Source organism: Perca flavescens, chromosome 19 (genome assembly GCF_004354835.1).
Source record: "Perca flavescens isolate YP-PL-M2 chromosome 19, PFLA_1.0, whole genome shotgun sequence".
Lineage (NCBI taxonomy): Eukaryota > Metazoa > Chordata > Actinopteri > Perciformes > Percidae > Perca > Perca flavescens.
In genome coordinates, this window is record NC_041349.1 from 27,138,266 (window position 1) to 27,160,170 (window position 21,905).

General features: G+C 41.0%; 2 protein-coding genes across 3 annotated transcripts in view; both read left to right on the forward strand.

Annotated features, from left to right (window-relative positions):
- Window positions 1-7,240: 7,240 nt before the first annotated feature.
- The window catches only part of nrxn2b (neurexin 2b), a 760,536-nt gene continuing 745,871 nt past the window's right edge, over window positions 7,241-21,905 (forward strand). For both annotated transcript variants that reach the window (XM_028564156.1, XM_028564158.1), the window contains exon 1: window positions 7,241-7,548. The gene's annotated coding sequence lies outside the window, so the exon portion shown is untranslated. The remainder of the gene's footprint in view (window positions 7,549-21,905) is intronic.
- On the forward strand, window positions 7,489-16,365 carry LOC114545450 (uncharacterized). The gene is made up of 6 exons (XM_028563717.1): window positions 7,489-7,548; window positions 14,553-14,621; window positions 14,725-14,856; window positions 14,937-15,047; window positions 15,152-15,370; window positions 15,483-16,365. The coding sequence occupies exons 1-6, from the start codon at window positions 7,489-7,491 to the stop codon at window positions 16,335-16,337; spliced, it is 1,446 nt and encodes a 481-aa protein (XP_028419518.1). The 3' UTR covers window positions 16,338-16,365.

The following is a 21,905-nucleotide window of genomic DNA, read 5'->3' on the forward strand; positions in this document are numbered from 1 at the left end:
TCCGAAATGGACAACTCAATACAAGATTTCTTGACCTTTGTTTGGGCTAAGTTTGCATAAAAATGCAGAAAACACAACCTGAATTTTGAGAACAGGGATAAACTAAAACCTTCCCTGCAATTTGTACCCAATTTTGAGGTATGAACTCTCTCAGTACCAGTTTCTCCCATTTGAAGTGCAACATGACGAATGACTGTATAAAATGAAAGACAAACGAAAAGGTTAACGTAGATCAGAAAACACAAGCATTACGTTCATTAAGTCAGAAATATAGTTATAGTTACAGTAGAAATATCATCACAGTGAATAGCTCCCAGGCAGAGAGGGAATCGAGAGAAAAAACAAGAATGGAGAAGAGAGAGAAAAAGACAAACAGGCAGATCATAGGAACCCAGCAGACCTCAGACTTCCAAAGCCCAGATGATGTGTCGAAAAGTCAGTCCCACCAAAGTCAAACTTCTTCAGAGCATTATTGATCGAAAGCTCTCTCTCTCTCTTGTCAAGCCATTTTCTCCGTGGATCCGCAAGGCAACTTTTCTCCACTTACCCACTATTCACTTGCTAACCCTGCTCTGCCATCAGCCATGAATCTATAATACTTAGTCAAACCTGTGTGGCCTGGTTGCCCCCAGAGTGGCAAGGACCTGTTTTTAGACCAGGATGGCACGGTTCCGGCGCGTTGCCCTCTCTACTGGACCCAATTCAGTACATAGATCCAAGAGCACAGCTTTAGGGACTTTAAATCGTCTTGGTCCCTAAAGTCTCTTTCTCTACTGATTCTTCTACTGGTGTAGTCTCCTGTAGTGCCAGCAGTGCCATCATGCAGCATTACGCACAGGGGTCACCGCAGTATTTATATGTCATTTATTTTATTATTTGTCAAAATCACAGCATCAACTAGTGGTATCCCCCACAACGAGATACATTTTGAAAAAGAAAGTGTAATAGGCAAACACACTTTTCTTCATGCAGGTTTTGTCACGAACAGTATTAAAGTTCGGACTGATAACGAGGACATTAAGGGCAACAATTGCGCGAGAGCTTAACGTCTGTATTTTCAGACTTTGACATTTGATGATATATGCACAGTTTTAAAGACAGATATTTAGTTATTTACACTGTGTTCTGCCGTTATCTAATGCTAGGTTATTTGATGCTATCCTGTATTCCATGCAGTCGGGCCATCTCCTCCTCCTGCATTCTGTAGCGGACAATGTGACGGCGAGACAACGCCGATTAAATATTAAGAACAAAATTTAATTTAAGATTTTAGTTGAATTTTACAATGTGTTTATGGAGCACTTATCACTCAGTACAAGCGCAAATAACACTGCTGGATTTAATCTTCATGATAACGTGGATGATATGGAGTGAAGAAATGTGCTTGAGGCGTCAATACTTGAAAATATTACGAGTAATGGTTATTCACACATTTACTTTCTGTTTCTGCATCTTTTATAAATCACAACCTTTGCGTACGCACGTTTTCAGCCCCGTTTTGTGCGTACGCCACGTTTATAAATGAGACCCCAGATCATTTACTTTATGGGTAAAAACAACCCTAACCTTTGCCCAAACATTGAATATCTCTAGAATATTTTTCACACTTTTCCTAATAATATTCATTTATGTATCTTTGTTCAGATCTCCTCCATCTACTACTTACATTTAAATGCTTTTTGTCACGTCTAAGAATTCCAATGACCTTCCTTGATGTCATTAAGCTCTCGTGGCACATCCCACAGTGCATTGCCACCTCCAGCCTCTCCGGTTCAGAGCCGGAGAGCTGAACCAGAAACAATGGGTGCGAGAAGCACTGTGGGATAAGCCGCGAGGACTCCATGACCATCAAGGAAGGACACGCTTTGTGCACATGGCCCATTGGCACACTTCAGCACCACATACTTCACAGACAGCTCCTGGCTTTGCCAGTGTATTTTAAGCTGCTGTCAATTCAGTACCATGGACAGTTCTCTACTCACTAGCATTGTTTCAGCTCTCCCACCCTGGGCCCCGTTCTTTGTACATACATAACTATGTTATCCAGATTACAATGTTAACGATTTGACTTGAGTCTAAATTTTGGGGGATTTCAAAGCTGGTTTGAATTGAATCTGGAAATGTTGTCAGAGCAACAAGTCCTTAAGCCCAAACCTGCAAAAGTGCAGGCCTATTGACAGTTAATTTTCAGATACAATGGCTCACTTGCTTAGATTTACAATTATGAGTGTTGATATAAATATGATTTTAGATGAAAACATGTTCATCATTATGACCTGATGGTGTAATTATCACAACTACAATTTTACAATTAGGAGTTACTTATATTTATACAGGATAAAATTTATAACATGATATACAGTTTGAGATGTTATTTCAAAATAAGAGTACACTGTTATCCAAGACAGCTTTATTCAAATCAATTCTGAAACTGCTTTCAAATAACCGAATTAGCTAGATGAGAATAAACGGGATTATTTTAGACAGACAACAGCATGAATTAGTTCAGCCACATTTAAAGAACAGGGCCGTGGTCTGCCTAACTCACAAAGGCAGATGGGTTAGTCGCGAACCTTGGGTTTTACACTTACTTCCCTATTGCACAAAGATGTCTTACTTTTAACTTCTTAACTTTAAACGCTGCATAATATAGCTGACATGCTCTAAAGAGGGGGGAAGTTTAGGATTTAAACTCCATTTCTGTAGAAAATGTCAATACTTTTAACATTTTTTCTCTCTCTAGCTGTAAAATGCAGTGTCACACAAATAGATGTTAGATGTTAAGAGAGGGTAGATATCAATAATGAATTGAATTTAGACTATCATTTGTGTTACAAAATTCCCAACATTGATTTGCCCAGTGTAAACTGTTGTGCTCATATTTCATCATTGCAGCTGTGGAGAACATGAAACCAACTTTTTAAATAGAAATCTTTTTCACAGAGTCAATACACAATACAGTATTAATGGAAAGTAAAGTATGTCCACTGTGTTCTAATAATGCTGCGCTGCTAAGCCTTTTTATTTCTGCATTGACACTATCTGAACTTCACTTCCAGTCACCCACTTTCACTTTCCACTGTTATAATATTCTGTATTGCTCAGACTGAATAACCATGACATTTTGTATTCATGAAATAGAAGAGCATTGTTGATGTTATTTATATATTTTATATACTTTTATATTCAAGGTTATATAACATATTGACATTTTTTTAATGTTGTATGTTAAGTATACAACAAGGCCAACAAGTATTTGTAGTGAGTTACTTTATTGTTTGCTAATATTTTTTCATCTTAGTTTCATATTTTGCTTTTTGAAAATTTTGTATCAAATACAAAATGTATATACAGTAAATCAAATATGTGGGCAGCTACACCTTTTTTTTTTTTTTTTTTTTTTTTCAGGTCCGTGAACAGGATTATTCAGTCAGCAGCCTTAGTCAGCAGGAAAACTCAATTGCATATCAAAGGTATAAGTAAACACAGCCAGTGCAGAAAAGGAGAGCCATGCTGTTGATTCATTGCATTGGACAGTTACTCTCCTTAGCCCATTCTGCTTCAACTCTCCCATCTCTTCTCCAGCCAATTGTTTCTGAGGGAGTGAGAGGATTTCAGCATCTTGGATAGCTCCGGATCCTGGCCCGCTGCTCACTCTTCCCCCGCCTCTTTTTCTACTGTAGCACTGAGGAGCTGTTCTTTCAGCCCCTATTTTCCACACACTTTCCAGACCTGCACAGTTCTTACTTTGTGTGAGTGTGTGTGTGTACCATACACATGGTGTGTACTCTGAGTTTCTTGCTGCAGCCTCGACAGCTGCCTGAAGAAGGACTGCTGCTCTGGCTTTTTTTTTATGATGGATTAGAGGTGTGTACAGTATGTGTGCGTCTTAGTATGTGTGTGTGTTAAGGGGACTTAAACTGAACACATTTGAACTGTGCTGCAATCTTTTTCTCCCTCTCTGCCTCTAACTTTCTGTCTTTTTCTCCCTCAAGTTCAGAGTGTGGTTTGACCAAGTCGTTGTCTACCTTCCTAACAGTACTTACAATAATTGTACGATGCTGTTGCAGAAAATAATGGCATGGTAAGGAAAAAAAACATGAAATGACCCAGTCAGACCTATTTCTAAATACATTACAAAGGCTGTTTTATTTGTGTGTGTGTGTGTGTGTGTGTGTGTGTGTGTGTGTGTGTGTGTGTGCTTGCATGTGTGTGTGTGTGCATGTACGTGCATGTGGGCTAGTATTGGCTTATGCTGCTGTTTTTATTAATTACTGACTTGTATGAAGCCTGTGGGAAGGTCTTGCGGCCCTTATGGGATACTATGATTATGTCTGATTTACAGCTCTCAGCCCTCCTAGTGATGACTATGCAGGACTCCCCCCAACCTCTTCCCACCACCCCTCTGTTTTCTCCCTTACCCTACTCTTGCTTTGCATCTGGCATTTCTTTCTTTGTGTTTACTTTTTATTTTTTAAATCAAACCAGACTTGAGACTGGCATAATAGAGGCTTAGTCCGAGAACTGCTGACTGGAGCTCTTTGATGTTTGGGCCGCTGGTTTTGCGTCAGGTCATGGTGTAAATGTAGTGATGAGGTCATGGAGTGTTAAGCCCAAGCCTCTCAGTGCACTTAGGCGGCTGTGGAGTATTTATGTAAGGTCTTTTGAAGTGCATAGATGTCTAATGGCATGTGCAACTTCGGAAGTTTTAAGGAGGAAGTAAGGAAGTAATTATGTCAGTAAGGAAATAGTGATTTATGAAGTATCGTAGGATAGCAGTTGTGTAACGTGTGTGAATTTGAGATGTTAGACAATGGTGTATTTTGAGCACCGTCTCAGGTACTGCACCTGAATCTAGTGTATGTATCATGCAATGACAACAAAGGTATCTTATCTTATCCCACTTACAATCCCAGCAATGCCTCTTTCAGCAAGAATGGTCACATCCTTCAGAGTGCTTACATGTCCTTTTAGAAAAAGTTTTATATGAATATGAATGAATATGCATATCATTTATATGTGTATACATTTTGTGCATGTGTGTGCCCTGTTGATGTCCCCCAGCACCACCTGTGACCTAAGGAAGGGTAAAGTCAGTATGCTGATGTGGCACCACCCCTACAGATGGTCCTGATAGGCCACGACACGGCGCGGGACAGCTGCTGGGTGTTACAATGAGAGAGAGAGAGAGAGAGAGAGAGAGAGAGAGAGAGAGAGGGTGAGAGGGTGTGAAGGAGGCAAAGACAAGGGGGCATTTAAAGCATGTGTGCTGCTGTACCTTGTATGTAACCTTGTATCTCCAAAATGTCAACTGCTCAAGAAAAATGTCACCTGTTCAAGAACTGTGAAAACTGCTGTTGCACTGAGCTTCATTGCAATGGATATTTGACATTTTCAATTGTTGGAGAATTTTCTCAATGCATAAATGAACAAAAATGCTTATGTTCAAGGTTTTTTGGGCAACAACTCAACTTGTATGTTGAGTCAGAGGGAAAGGATGTGTAAAAAGGGAAGAAATTATGTAAAGATGAAAGAGAAGTGATAATAATAAGAAAGGAGGAGAAAATGGGACCCCCATTGGCCCATGGAATAGTGTTTGGAGGACGAGAAGATATGATTCGGTAAGACAGAGGAAGGAATGGAAGGGGATGAAGAGGGCAAGAAAAAAAATATTCTCTTTCCACTTAACACAGTAAGAGTCTCCCTGAACAAGAGACAGCCAGAGACAAAGAGGAAATTAGCTTTGGTGAGGGTGCAGAGAGCAACCTGTGGTTTGACATTGGCTCACCTCGGCTGTCTGTCAGTTGGAAGGAGGGGTCATCTTCCCCCCCTTCTCCACTCCCTGCTGTTTTCATGAATTCAGTAAGGGATGGGGAATGGCTAATGCATTTGTTTATGGACTAAGGAAAACAGGTGGATACAAAATTCACGTCTAGCAGTCGTTTCCTGTGTGTGTGTGTGTGTGTGTGTGGGGGGGGGGTCAAATAGACCCTCAGGCTGGAGGCTCATGTGCAATTCAGTTACGTTTTGTAGGTTTGAATTGTCCCCTGAGCTCTCGGCACAAATGGTGTCTGTTAGATTTTTAGCTCTGCTATAAAATCCCAGCCTTACAGGTTAGTGAAGAGAAAGGTCCCATGGTAATCCTAATACCCAGATGAATCCCACACGTGGGTTAAGGCTTTCCTTTCCGCTCTGTCTGCCTGCCTACCTCCTCGGTTGGCCTATCGCTACCAAAGCATCCCATCCTTATTCATATGCTCCACTGACTGTACTGCGTCAAATAGGCAGCCTGTGAACTCAGGGGGAAGTATCCACAGAGAGATGGGATGGTGAGCTTCAGGGTGCAGGGGCAGTTGTGGGAAGTCATGTGGAGGAGGGAAGAGAATGCAGCTATCATCCATTCCTATTAGAGGAGACGTGAGACGGAGGAGGGCCAGCAGGGAGGGACGGGAAAGACAATAAGATGCCAAGAGGGCACGGAAATATGCCTCTAGGTGCAACGTGAGCAGGAACATATCACACATATTTATGTTCACGCCCAAGTATTAGAGGCAAGGACAGCGAGCATAGACAGAGATAGAGAGAAAAAGAGGGACTAACTCTAGAAACAGAGACCTTTACCCTAAATGCTAAACATATTTTTGCTTACTGGAGAGCATAGCTTTCACAACCCTTTAGGCCTTTTCTCTGCCTCAGATTCCTGAGGGAGGGGCTGGGTATGTCAGAGCTAGCTGTGGGCTGCTTGCCCGCCTGAAATTTGCTAAGAGCTATATCTCACTAGACGTCTTTCCCTGGCTAGCATAGTTCAGTTCAGTCGTAAAAAAAATTTTCATTCATTTCATTCTTTCTCTTTCCAACTTCACTTAAAATATGAATTGGTTCAAGTTGAGTGATCAAATTGACAAGATTGACTTTGACAGGATTGACTGATAGCATGGCATTGCCAGCGGATGCATAACAAAATAACAGAGGTCCGGGGTTCGAGTCCGACCTGTGACGATTTCCTGCATGTCTTCCCCATTTCTCAGCTAGCTGTCCTATCAAATAAAGGCGGAAAAAGCCCCCAAAAATAATCTTAATTAAAAAACAGAAAAGTATGCACAATAGCTTTGTCTGGCTAAGTAGCTGTGATGGTACATTAGATGTCTAAAATGAGCAGCCCCTCCCACAGTCCCAGAATGGTACAGTCCCACATTCACCCATGCACCTGACGTCGCACCACAGGGGAGACCCCCAATTCCATTGGTTCTTCCCTGGTTTATTTGGCACGCGCAGCGGTGGTGGTATGAAGATGACGCAAACTAATGCAAAGTTAAAAAATACGATAACGATAGGTTAAACTATGAAGGAGGATGCAGCAAGAGTTTGGAATTACCGGATATATTTTGTACACGTGAACATTAGGCTATAGAGTGCGAAATGTTCGGTGTTAAGTGCCTAAATTGCTAGCTTAAACGTTAATTGTTTTGAACGCGAAGCTCGAAGAACATGGCGTCTGCTAAAACGGAGCTGGGGATTACGAAGGTGCAGCACGTCAACCCGTGGTGGGTGAGTGTTCGTTTTATCAAGACTAAGATGAAGATAAGATAAACAGACCTGTGTGTTTATAATAAATTACAATTGGTTTGGGGAGTTATAGTGGAAGAAAATCAATTTCTTCCAACAGAGTCGTCAAGTGCGCTCGGCTCGAGGGGCTGCTGTCGGATAGCCTGTTATTTAGGGATAGCCCAACACTCGCAATGTCAAGTCCCCCTAGTGAACACTGCATGAAAAGTGGGATTTCCGTCCCCGTAAATGCCTGTAAACGCCCGGAAATTCCCCTAATTTTCGGCAGTTATCGACAATTTACAGGCTGCGAACGTCACGTTCGTCTGTGCCACATATTGTCGGAAACGAACCATGACGTATGTGGAGAGCCCCCGCGGAGGTGTTAATGGATGTATCTATCTATCCTGTATAAATATAAGTAACTCCTAATTGTAAAGAATATGAATAGGCGCCTGGCTGGAATTTCCTCACTCAATATTGGATGAAACCACTACTTTTAAACAAGAAAAAATCTCTCGTGATTGGTTGACAGGTCTGTCACGGGTTAGGCTATTGGTCAACCTGGGCCATTATTATTATTATTATTATTATTATAATAAAATTATTTATATATATATATATATATATATATATCATTATATATATATATATAATGATTTGCCTGGAACGTGCTGTTTATTCAACGATAGAGCTTTATTGACACAAAACACAAACGCAATCAGAAAAAAAAACTATGTACAAAGCATCGGAGACATACAGCACACACAATAAATATCCCACGCTCACGAGAAGCAGCACCGTCCACCCCTAACCCACGGCAGCCTCGGAGCTGTTGGTAACCGGCAGCATTCGGTCCATTTTGCAGACGTCTGGGGTGCGTTGTCCTGGATGTCTATGTGGCGCACTTCCAAATGCCCACCTCACCCGCAGCCAGCACACTCTGTCTCGCTTCCAGCAGCTGTAAAATCAATCAATAAAGACAATCAGTACTGCGTGATATTTATTTATGGCCACAACACACCTATGAATGCACCTGAAAAAATATTCACATTGACCAAACAGATCTAATCTTAACCTCTTTTCTTCTCGACCAACTCCGAGCTCAACTCTTGTCATGTACTAAATCTGGACTAGCAGACAGCTCCGAGCAAATATAGGTCACGGCCTTATGAGGCGAGGTTAGTCTGTTAAAAAAAATAAAATAAAAAAACTATGGTTAAGATCGGTATCTATTAACGTATCTATGTCCTTATACAGAAGAATTAATGAAATTCATTAAATGAAAGCATATTCTTTAAATCTTACCCTTGCTCCGGTTCGTACCGCCTGCTACAGTTTATATCAGAGTTGTGAAGACGGCGGACTGCTTTCTGAAAATTACGAGATAAAAAAAATATACTTTTATAAAACATCACCAGCTTGGCTCTGTAATGAATGGCGCTGAAAGCAGCCACAGCTCTGTGCTGCTCGCGTTTAAACTTGGTGGGGTTTAAAACATTACTGCCAAGTCTAAGTAGCCTGTTTAACATCCAAAGACAGCCACTGTACTATCAAGAGTTAATAAACAGTACAGACTAGCTCGCCGTTTCATTAATAATCATATACTTACGTTGACTTCTTCTTTTCTGTGAGCGCATATTTGGTAGGGGGTGGGGCAGTATGATAGCGAGAGACCGTGGAGCAGATTAACCAGCAGGGCGCGAACAGCGCACATACTGGTGTGGAGGTGAATTACAGTGAGTTATAATGGATTACTGGGGAAGTTTAATAATAGGACAATTGAAGTCTGGATTACGAGGCCATTTCAGCAGAGCCAACAGCTTTATATGCCATGGACATGTGAATATGGTGCTGAATTTGCCAGTATTTTAAGAAGATAAATGGTTGGGACCTTGTCATGCAATGACAAACCTGATATGCTTTATGTGAAGCACAGTGTTTTGGTGTCAGCAGAAAGACTTCTCTTAGAAAACTGTACAGTGGAGCCTCTGTCTCCATTCCACCAGACAATGTTGGATGAGCAAGACCAAAGAAAGGCCACTGTAGTCATGTCACTATGCTCAGTGGTTGAGCTCGAGGAGACTGTGAATGAATCATGGAATGCACATTTTACCTTTGTGGCAAAGCCTGTAAAACTAATTGTTGAAATAAATTATTTTGTGTATCTTTTTTACATAACATTGGTCATTGCTAATGACATACTAAGTAATTAATCTAGCATACTTTCATTAAATAAATCAATTCAAGCTAAAATTGAAGAGTCTACAATTAGGCTATACTGAGTCTAATCTATTTTAAGAGAAAAAAAAATTAAGTTAATACCTTTTTAGAAAAATGTCACCTGGGTTAAAACTCCCTCTGCTGCTACCATGATTTGCATTTGTATAGCTCACAGCATTTTCATTTACATGTTAAAGCCTCCCTTAGAATTAGAGGGAGGGGGGGTCAGGGGGGGACAACTGCCAAGCAAGGCCCACGTCAATTTTTGACAATTTACGGCCGTTTTCGGTGTTGCCTGTCAATTGCCGTGTGCAGTCGTAAACCTGAAGTTCCACGACAATCTACAGTGCCGAATACTGACGAAAATCCCACTTTTCATGCAGTGGAAGGGAAACAAACGCATGCCCAAAGTCTTTGGCAATGAAAGTAGATGGCACACATTTGAAAGTCTTCCTTTTGAAGACAAACATGACATTAAACACCTTTTTAATACAATACCTTGAAAAATGTTGATAATAGATAACATGTTCTATACCATGTGGGGAAAAATTGAAACATTGAGAGCATAAATGTTTTTTTTTAAATTATTTTTATTGAAAGATAAATATAACAAGGCTGTAACATGACAAATAAGACTAGTCTTGTCATGGCTAGTAGCAGAGAACAGCGGAATGATTGTAGCTTGCTTGTGTCCCTTGCTTTTTCTTGTTCATTTTTCCCTTTTAAATGTGAAGTGTTTTCAAACGGCACTCCTGCTGTTTGTCAACCAAAACCAGTCGCAGAAATTCAGCTGGAGCAAAGGAAATGAGTGATGACAAGATAGCAATGTGAGTGAATGAGAATAAGCGGGGCTGTGTGGGTGTCAACTCGCTCTTGGAGAGAAGTGAGAGCGAGGAAGAGCAGGTGGTACCGGTGTCACTAAAGTGGCCCATTTGTGTGATGTCCTGTTGTGTTATTTAACCCACCAATGTAGCAAAAGTAGACTTTTTTTATTTTTCATAATTATTTGTTTTTTGTCAGATCATTTATAGATCTCAACATTTCTGGCCGCACTTGACGGCAGCTTCATTTCATGGAAAAAGAGAGAAAGAAAAGAGACGGAGCGACTGTGCTTTGCTGTTGCAGGAAACTATTTTACAAATTTACCCTCATAGTGTTTTAAAAGTTTCTTGTGGCAGCAATAGAGGCAGTGATGTTTCCTGTTCACTGTACGGGACTGTCACACCGCAGACTGATCTCATGAATTGGCGTATGTATGACATGCCAATTTGTATTCCGTTTTTGCGTGTATATAAACGCAAATCGGCCGCCAGTGACCAACATTGCAAGTCAATTTCCGCCGTAGCGAGTAGTATAAAGGAACGGGGGATTGAGTAAAGCAGTATGTTGGGGTGGCGGATGGGTAAAACACAGGACTTTCACCCAGGAGAGCCGGGTTTGCGTCCCGCATGTGGTGATTTTTTCAGCCGTTTTTTTTAAATTTTTTTAATAAGCCTTACCCAATGTTTCTTTCCTAAACCCAACCATTTATTGTTTTCCTAAGCGTGTTTTTGTCGTTATTTTCCGTGTTTTTGTCACTGTTTTGTTACTAAAGCCTTTCCCTGTGTTCTTGGGGAACTAAACCCAACCATTTTATTTTATTTTTTTTAACAGGCGTGTGACGTTCTCGCGATAGTACGTTGCGTTCTTGCGATAACACGCAACATGGCGAGGCCACGTGGTGGGTATGTTTACATCAGCTGTATACAGCGTAGGCATACACGTGGATAGCTGAAAATGCGTACAATAACACGCCATTTGGCTTTATGAAAGTGGCGTGTATATTTACGCAAAGTCATGATGCCATGTTGCACACCGCCTCAAAACGTGTCAAAGCAGATCGCTGGTTACGTGATTGTCCACCGCAGGGTGACGTTGGGTTGCGTTTCACCAAAAGTTGAATGTCAGTCATGAAACAGTATGTCACTAGAGCCGGACTATATTTACCTTTTTATCAAATCGTCTGAAAACGCTAGGCTGCTGGAGTATAACCATACAGACCTCTACACACATCAGACTGCTCGCTTCAGCGTTTCTCTGTTGTTGGCTAGGGTTTGGTATCGTTTGGATTTTTACGATTCTGATGCCGAACCGGTACTTTTAAAATGATTCCAATTCCTGAACCGATTCTTGAAAAACTGAAAAATGACATCAAAGAGAGGCTCTTTTATAGAGTTTTTTTAAATTGAAAATTATTTAAATTTAACAATATATTAATGTTTTAAAGTACTTAAATATATAATAAGTAAACCTAAGTCACCTAACGCACAACTACAATACGTCCGTTTCGGAGTGACAAAATATTTCAGTCGACACATTAAGTGGAACTGAAATTTGTGTTTTTAATCTGGTCAGATTCCTACCGGTTACGTACCATAGTGGAACCGGGTTTTGGTACCCAACCCTATTGTTGGCTGAAATGGACAACACAGCACTGCATAAATTAGCCTGTGGCTAGCGGACATTTAGGTTGAGGCTTAATCTCGACAAATAAACTAAAATAAACGAATATTCAAATCCTAAAATTGAAAATCGAATACCTACCCAACGAACAAATATCCGTATAGTCGAATATTTGAGTCCCTACTAAACATACATTTTACAACACAAAATTGGGCTTTGCTTGGCAGAGCAAACAGCTACCCACATTTTTCAGCACCGTAGGTTGCTGCTTTTGTTAAACTGTGTGGAAAATGTAAAATAGTGCATTATGTAAAATTGTGTCATTTACAGATTTCGCATCTGTTGTTTCTCCACCATTTTTTCCACCTAAGACAACCCTGGGAACTCTCACTGAGTACAGTATGTGAGTATCAGTTTGGGTTTTATGACTTTGTGACTTGAATCATAATGTCACTCATTGCTGCAGTGTAATTCACACTGCCACTTAGCACTGGATGTGCTAAGTGGCATAAGTAGTATAAAGGTGGTGGGTTCGCGCGTGCATGTGTGACGTCATCACACGCACGCGCAAACCCACCCTGTAATCTGGTCATATGAGCGTGCATGTAACGTCGCGGGTGCCCGTTGGTACTCGCGGTCGCCATCTAGTGGCCGAATGTGGTACTGCATCTAATCGTTGCTGGTACTCGCGGGCGCCATCTAGTGACCGAATATGGTAGTGCATCTAATCGCCGGTTTGCGGCGCGCATACCGCGAACGTAATGACGTCGCGGTCGAACGTCGTCACACCGCGATCGCCATCTAGCGGCCGAATATGGGAGCGCATCTCGCGAACGTGGTGACGTATGTAGTGTGGGCGGCCGCTTCACCACTACAGGGGTCTGGTGCACTTGAGCGGAGGCGGATTCTCACAGACGTAGCTATACACGACGGAGGACATTCATAGTGCGTGTAGCACCCTTTTTACCACGTTGCGTTTTTCCGCAACAAAAGGTCATCTGGAGTTTGTCTTATGTTTTGGTGAAAAACAACTAGGGATCGTTTCTCAGCAGTGCCCTCTTTAGCCTTTTGTTTACTGCTATTTAGCTCTTTTAGATGTTTTTTTAGCTAGTCTGGTAACTAGCTTGTTTCCACGTTTTTTTCCACATCAAAAAGCCCTCTGGTGTTTCACTTTTTAATTCTTTTTTCATCGCTACCTACAAGTGGTAAGTAAAGCTTGTGTTTAAGAATGTTCAAAGCTATTTAATTCATTCAGTCATTCATGAATTAGCTAAAACTTTGATCGTGTGTTCGTAATGCTGGTGGGTTGTACCACATGACGCTAGTGTTAAAAAAAAAAAAGAAAAGTTGTGTTAGACCAGTAGCTAGCTTGTAAATGTGGGGTCTTTTGTTGTGAGTGTTAAATCGTCATAAAGGGGTTTGGTTTGTGGTGTTTAAAACCCCTTGTTTCAAGACGGGGTCTGCTCACTTTTTTACCTGCATTTTGTAGCTACGTGGCTAGCTAAAACTTTCCCTCGTTTTCTCAACAAAGTCCTCTGAAGAAAGAGGATTCGGTTCTACAGCAATGGCTGCATTTGGTGAGTATATTTAAAAAAAAAAAAGAAGCTTATTGTAAGGTATTTAATTCATTCAGACATTTGTGACTTAAAAACGTTTTTTTTTTTGTGTGTTATAATGTAGTTTGCATCATTAGGTGATCGTGCAAAGAGCTGGGATAACGTGGCTGTGTTAGTTGACGAAACTATTAAACCACAAGGTAAAAACTTATAAATATATTATACACTACAGCATTAATTGATTTAGTACTGTGTTTTCATTCATTTTGTTTTTGTTTTTTTAAAAGCTCCGTGTAGCCCATTCCTACAGACCCCAACACGCCAGAACATTAAACCAAAGGCCACTCTAATAAGGAATAAGAACACAGCAAACAGGTATTTACGGTTTATTTATCTCTTTCAGTATGTAATATTTATTACTGTTTAATTTATCACTGTGTTTGTAGCCATCTAATATATATATATATATATATATTTTTCTTTGTCTAGACAATCAGCCCCTGAACAAAGGATCCATAAGGGCGAGGGCTACTCGCTCTCCCATGTGGCTGAAATCAATCCTGTTGAAAGACCATGTGCTTGATGCCCCTCTCTGTGAAAGCTGCTCGCCCTAACGTTCGCCATCGTAAGCCTAAGAAGCAATTTATTGAGGTGAGTTTAAAAGGAAAGCAGTAAAATAGCGTGTTGTATTTAAAAAAAAAAAAAAAAAAAAAAAAGATTTTTTCTAATCTAATGCTAATTCCAGCCTGTGAAGCCATACACGACCGGTCTCCCGCCCAAAAGTAGCACCCCTTCCTTTGTTCGGTCTCGTCTTACCCGACCACTGTATCTTATGATAGTAACACAGCAGCTGAGGTGAGAAAACCTTTTGTAGCTAACAGAATATATTTACATAGTGTTGTAAAAGCTTTTTAAATAAAATGTATATATTTTTAAAAGGCTTTTTCCTTTGTTTTAGCAACTAAAGGCGACGGAAGACTTAGTTACATTGTATTTGACGCCTGAGGACGATTTCACACAGTCACCCCCATGGAGCAGATACGTATGTCCACACAAGCCTAAGAAGAGATCTAGGAAGAGATCTATTGAGGTGAGTTTAAAAGGAAAGCAGTAAAATAGCGTGTTGTATTTAAAAAAAAAAAAAAAAATCTAATCTAATGCTAATTCCAGCCTGTGAAGCCATACACGACCGGTCTCCCGCCCAAAAGAAGAAGCCCTTCCTTTGTTCCAGACACGCCTTACCCAGACACTGTATCGGGTGTTCCTAACACCACTGCAGAGGTGAGAAACGCATTTGTAGCTAGCAGAATATATTTACATTGTGTTATAAAAGATTTTTAAATAAAATGTATATATTGTTAAAAAGGCTTTTTCCTTTGTTTTAGCAGCTAACGGCACGCAAAGACTTGGAGTCCTTGCATCGGTCGTCGTCTAGTACACCAACGCCCTACCAGCCACCAAGTGTCTCCATTGAGAGGGAACAAAAGGATTCCCCTTTACAAAAGGCACCTGAAGAGTCCTTGCATTGGTCGTCGTCTAGTACACCAACGCCCTACCAGCCACCAAGTGTCACCATTGAGAGGGAACAAAAGACATCTGATGAGGTGTGTGTGCTTGTGTGTGTGTGTGTGTGCTTGTGTGTGCTTGTGTGTGTGTGTGTGTGTGTGTGCTTGTGTGTGTCTTTATTTAACCAAAAATATTTTGTTATACCTCTAGACAATCCATGCCATAGAAGTAGGCGAAGTATCCGAAGACACCGGACTAACAGCGACAGCCCCTACATCACGCCAAACAAATCGTGAAGCTACAGGCGAAGGGTCTGAAGACACAGAGCTAACAGCACCCGTCCCTACATCACGTCAGACAAATCGGGGAGCTACGGGAGAAGAGTCTGAAGACACTGGACCAACAGCAACACAGCTTACACCCCACCAACTGTGTCAGGCTGCTTTGCAGGAGGACCCTGAATATAATGTAGGTGAATACCTCTTTAACTGTATCTATAGCACCGAGGAAGGCACCGATTATGTCAGCTGTATACCACACACCTCTGTTATAACTGTGGTAGATAAAAAGTGTAACAGTGCTAATACCGCCATAACCACTCCTGTAAATGTATTAGAGGTTAACGTTCCATTCCTTGATAAGCAAACAGTACCTAATTATATTACTAACAATCGGTTTGAACAAGGTGGGGCACTAGGAGGTCCTGAGCAGTTAACATTACTTCAGAGTGCAGAGTTTTTTGAGTATTGTGTTAACACATCCCCTCAACAACCTGCAGTCGCTGACCCTTATAAACAAATACAATCAGAATTAGCCGAATTACGAAAACAAAACAATGGTCTTATGAATAAATTAGATGTCTTGCAAACAGCTAACACACAATTGACCGGTTTGGTCACAGACTTTGGAGCTGCGCTAGCCATTCAGGCCAGTGCTAACACGCATTTGGTTGATATGGTCACAGGCTTTGGCACAGCTATTGCCTCTCATGTCAGCTCTCTCAATTCAATGCTTGATCCTATGATAGTATGCCTTAAAAACACAATGAATATGACCCCGCAGTAAAAAAGTGTTAAAACAGTCTATAGTTTGTGCAAAATAAAAAAAAAAAAAAAAAAAAAAAAAATGTCATCCCCACCCAAAAAAAAAAAAATCTGAACCCCTAGGGGTGTGATGATGCTCGTATTGATGAGGAACTAGAATGGCCGTGCAAGGACGATTACACAAGAGCAGTAAACAATCCTCAGGATTTTGCACGATTGTGTGCAATGCATGCAAAAATATTCGAAGCATGGGCCCGATCTATGCCTCGCGCTAGACCTAGTGAAAGCAACAGTGAGAAAACACACACATCAGATAGACCTGCTCCTGCGCAGTTGTCACATAATGGTCCTTCAAGCGTATATTCCAGCAATACACAGGCCAATACAGACTCTATACAATCATCAAATACAGACCCCACAGGCATAGATCAGAGTAATAAGAGACCATCATGTTTTCCGAGTGTTCAGCCCTCAAAACGATCTTGTACAGATGAGCAGACTGGTCCCCAACCGTCCACAAGCGCTTATAGACCCCTCCATCACCCTCAGAAAATCCTCAGGGTAGTGTGCAGTGTGGTGCGGGCGGGTTTTCTAAGGTAACATCTGAAATAGCATCCAGACAGATACCCCTTTTTATGCTGCTGAATTTCGTCAAGATGTTGACTTGCGAAATATTGATTTGACGGATATTGGTAGTGTTCCTGAAAGGGTGTATAGCACCCTAACAGGTTTAATAGAGAGGGCGTTGGGTAATGCAACACAGGACAGTGTTTTAAATGTTGAGTTAAGGGGTCCCGCCGTAGATGTCCCTATCCAAACAATGTTGAATTCAAGCGATGGCTATAACACAGACACATTTCTGGAGCAAGTAGCACAGGCGATGCAGAGTAACGATAATTCACTGACCGAAGACTCTTTAGAATTAATTGTGACAATAGCGCGCAATATGTCGGGAGGGAATGGTGGGGACGTCGAAAACTAGGAAGCATTGGTTACGATCAAATATTGTCAGAAAAAGGTAATGCTTTGTATAATCCCAAGAATAACGCTGGTAACGACAATCTCTGCTTTTCTCTCTGCCTGGCACATTATGTAAACAGCAGATTGTCGCATGATGAGAAGATGAATTATGCCAAGCAGCTGCATAGTGATTTGGGTTTTGACTACACACATAAAGTTTCGTTCTCTGATGTTGACAGATTTCAGAAACATTTGAAAATGAAAATTGTGATATTCCATCATGTAGCTGGATGTAAAAAACCCACAATCTTCAAAACGCACGACAAACCCGATGTGAAAACAGCGTGGTTGTATTTGCATGACGAGCATTATTATCTCATCGTAAATAAAACGGCTTTTTTTGGGGCGTCTTACGTTTTGGGGTGTTACAAGACCTACCAGAACCCTCTGGGGCACCGTTGTAGTTGGGATTGTAATGTGTGTTACACTGCTTGTATACCTGACAAGACCATTAAATGCAGAGACTGTAGACGCATATGCAAATCGCAACAGTGTTTTGAAAACCATAAAAAACCCGATGGGAAACACGGGCTTATACCGTGCAATACAAACAAATATTGCGAGTCCTGTCACGCAACATATCGTGTGTCGAAAAATCCACACAGCTGTAAAAACCTAAATGCCTACATTGTAGAGAGCCTTTAGGTGCTACTAAGCACTCTTGCTATATACAACCCGTGAGAACGCAAAAGAAAGTAGTGATAAGTATCTCTTTTACGATTTGAAACACGTTATCAATGTGGTCGTCATGAAGCTAATTTTGTATGCGTTATGGATATGGACGGGCAAAAAAAAACTGCTACGAAACAACAAATTGCGTCGCATCATTCATTCAGAACTACAGACAGGAGAAATACAAAGGCTATACTTTTATAGCACACAATGCTTCAGGTTTTGACAGTTATATAGTTTTAGAGTATCTGGTGAGTCAGAAACTTTGTCCAACTATTACTATCGCGGTTCAAGGGTGCTTCTGATGATCGATTCTACTTTCAATCAGCGTTGGATCGATTCGTTCAGTTTTATCCCTATGGCTCTGTCTAAAACTCCGGCAGCAATGGGGTTCTCAGATCTTCTCAAAGGATTCTTCCCCATGAATTTAACAAGCGAGAGAATGAGAATTATATTGGACCGTATCCTGCACCAGCTCTATATGGTTATGATGCTATGAGTGACACCTCTAAGAAAACGTTCATGGAGTGGTGCGATACGGTCCATGACACACCTTTTGACTTTCGAAAAGAGATGCACAGCTATTGTGTTAACGATGTAACGGTTTTGATTAAAGCATGCAAAATATACAGAGAGGCCTTCCACGAGTGCACAGGCCTAGACCCGCTTGCATACGCTACATTGGCTTCCTCGTGTATGGGTGTATTTAAAACGCTGTTCCTTCCCAAAGACACTGTTGCTCTGACATACTGAGCGCCTACATTAGGCAAAACAAGACATGTTCTGATGTTTCAATACAGTGGCTTGAGTATGTTGCAGACAGAGAGGGCCTTGACATACAACATGCTCTGAACAGAGGTGAAAAGTCATTCGGTCAGTTCTTTGTAGATGGCTATTGTGAAGACACGCACACGTGTTATGAATTTAATGGCTGCTTCTTTCACGGCTGTGATAAGTGCTATCGCCAGGTGAAGTCAATCCTCTCGCCAAAAACAAAAAAAAAAAACAGGGTGAGCTGCGCTCGGGTTCCATAACAGAGTGGCTGTTCTAAAAATAAGCATCAGCTGAAAGTTGTGGTGATGTGGGAATGTGATTGGAGACAGGCTGTGGACACTAACCCTGACGTTAAGGAGTTCATGTTAACATATGAAAAACCAGGGCGTCTCAATCCACGAGAATCCCTCTTTGGAGGCCGCACAAATGCAATGAAGCTGTACCACAAGGTAGAAAATGATGAAAAGATCAGATACTATGATTTCACAAGTTTGTACCCAACTGTTCAGTCCAAAAGAGATTATCCAATAGGACACCCCAAATAATACACAAGGATTTTGATGACATAAACGCATACTTTGGCATTGTGAAATGTACAGTAGCACCCCCAGAGGCCTGTATCACCCTGTGTTGCCCTACCACTGTAACGGTAAACTGATGTTCCCCTATGTGCTGCGTGTGCTGTTCAGATGAATCAAACAACACCTTGCACACATAGCGATCAAGAGCGGTTGTTGTCTGGCGTTTGGGTGACGTTTGAATTACAGAAAGCCGTAGAAAAGGGTACAAGATTGTTTCCATTGCTGAAGTTTGGCATTTCCCAGAAAAAACTGATCAGCTTTTTAATGCCTATGTTAAAACATTTCTTAAACGTAAGCAGGAAGCTTCAGGATACCCTGGACATATCAAGACGGAAGACGAAAAACAAAAGTACATAGATGACTATTATGCACATGAAGGCATTCGTCTTGATCCGGCCAAGATATGTTTTAACAAAGCTGTCAGGCATACAAATAAACTGCTTCTGAATAGTCTTTGGGGAAAATTTAAGCTATGCGAAATAATATGACTACTGCTGAGCTCATAACGGAACCATCCCGCTTCACACAGCTCATGTTCAGCGACACTTTTGATGTTCGCCAGTTCTCATTCATCTCACCAGAAGTAGCGATTGTCCAGTGGAGATACACAGATGGTGAAGCATCCAGAGTAAAAGATGTGAATGTTTTTATAGGAGCCATGACCACCGCCCACGCTCGCATGGAGCTATATGATTTGTTGGATAAACTGCAGGAACGTATTTTATATGTGGATACTGACAGCATTTTGTTCACAAGCAGAGACGGCGAGTGGATCCCCCTCTAGGGCCTTATCTTGGCGATTTAACGGATGAACTAAATAGCGCTCAAGTCTGTGGGGCTCCTAACGAAGATTATATAACGGAGTTTGTTTCCGGGGGTCCTAAATGCTATGCTTATAGGACTGCTCAAGGAAATACACAAGTTAAATGCAAGGGTGTGACCCTTAATGCCTCAAATGCCAAAGTGGTTACACATGAATCGTTAATTGGTCTTGTTCAATCCTTTGTGACCAACCAGCAGCATCCTAGCCGTCTGACCACAACAGCATTCACAATAAAGCGACAAAAAACAGTTCCATCTCAAAAACGACACCTTGACAAGGAAAGTACAGGTTGTTTACAACAAACGACGTGTGCTCCAAGACTATACAACCGTCCCTTATGGCTACTAGGGATGTTTCAGGATTTGATGGTAGGCTTCAACACCCTTTTAGCCTCGTTATCAGTGGTCCTTCGAATTGTGGAAAAACATATTTTGTCAAAGACATTATTGAAAACATGTCCTCTGTTATTTCACAAAAAATTGATAACATAGTATACATCTATTCATGCTGGCAACCAATATACGATCAATTGCTTAAAACGGTGAATATAAATTTTGTACAAGGTCTCCCGGAATCGTTCTGTGACGAGGCACTCTTGCCTACTACTAAGAATAATTTGCTCATTATAGACGATTTAATGAATCAAGCCTGTGATAATTTGGAAGTTCAAAAGTTTTCACACAGTATGTCCATCACCGACGTCTTAGTTGTATATATTTAGTGCAGAATCTGTTTATTCAAGGTAAAGCTAGTCGTACAATCAGTTTGAACACCAACTATATGATTATTTTCAAAATGCTAGAGATCAACATCAAATAAGCTTGCTGGCACGGCAAATGTTCCCCGGAAATTCTAAATATTTTTAGAGGCTTTTAAAGACGCCACTAGTTACACCTTTGGCTATCTATTGATAGATTATAAATCCACAACCCCCGATATTTTAAGACTCAGAACAGCTCTGATATCCCCACAGCAGGTTGTATATGTTCCTAGAAAAAAAGTGTAATAATGTCAAGCCGAATGGAGAGGAATTTTACATTGTTAGACATGCTACATAAGGCGTCACCCAGAGCGAGAGGTGTCATTGTGAGCAACGCTAGTCCAGACTTTATCAATGCGCTTTGTGAAATAGCTTTGAACGTCCTAAGAGGCCACATACCACTGTCTAATAATCAGTACAAACTGTTAAAGAAGAAGAAGAAAGTTATTAGACTAATAGCTGATAAAAAAGTTAAACATTTAAAAAAAAAAAAGACAATCAATCAAACAGGTGGGTTTCTACTCCCTCTCCTGGGTGCCGCTATCCCATTCATAGCAAGTCTTATCAACAGGAATTGAGATGGAACACACGCAGAAAATGTTTTTGGTTCCACAAAATCAATTAGTGGCATTACAACCTCCTCAAACAACGGACTCCTCAAATGTATCTCTCGACAGTCTGTACAAAGTGAATTGGACCGAGCCATGAGTGATATATTGAAACAGCCTGACATTGATGTATATGAAAAGCTAAAAGATATTCCAGTATTCTACAGCGGTACTTAGTCATGATAAAACAGGGTGAACGCGAGAAAAGTGTGATTACATTATCAATACCTGAAGTTGATTCAAAGGATGATTCAAAAGATGAAGAAGAAAATATGTTAAAGACAGAAGTGTTGAAACATATGCCTATAAGAAATAAAAAGAAATGCAGAATACATATTGGCTTCATTATCCC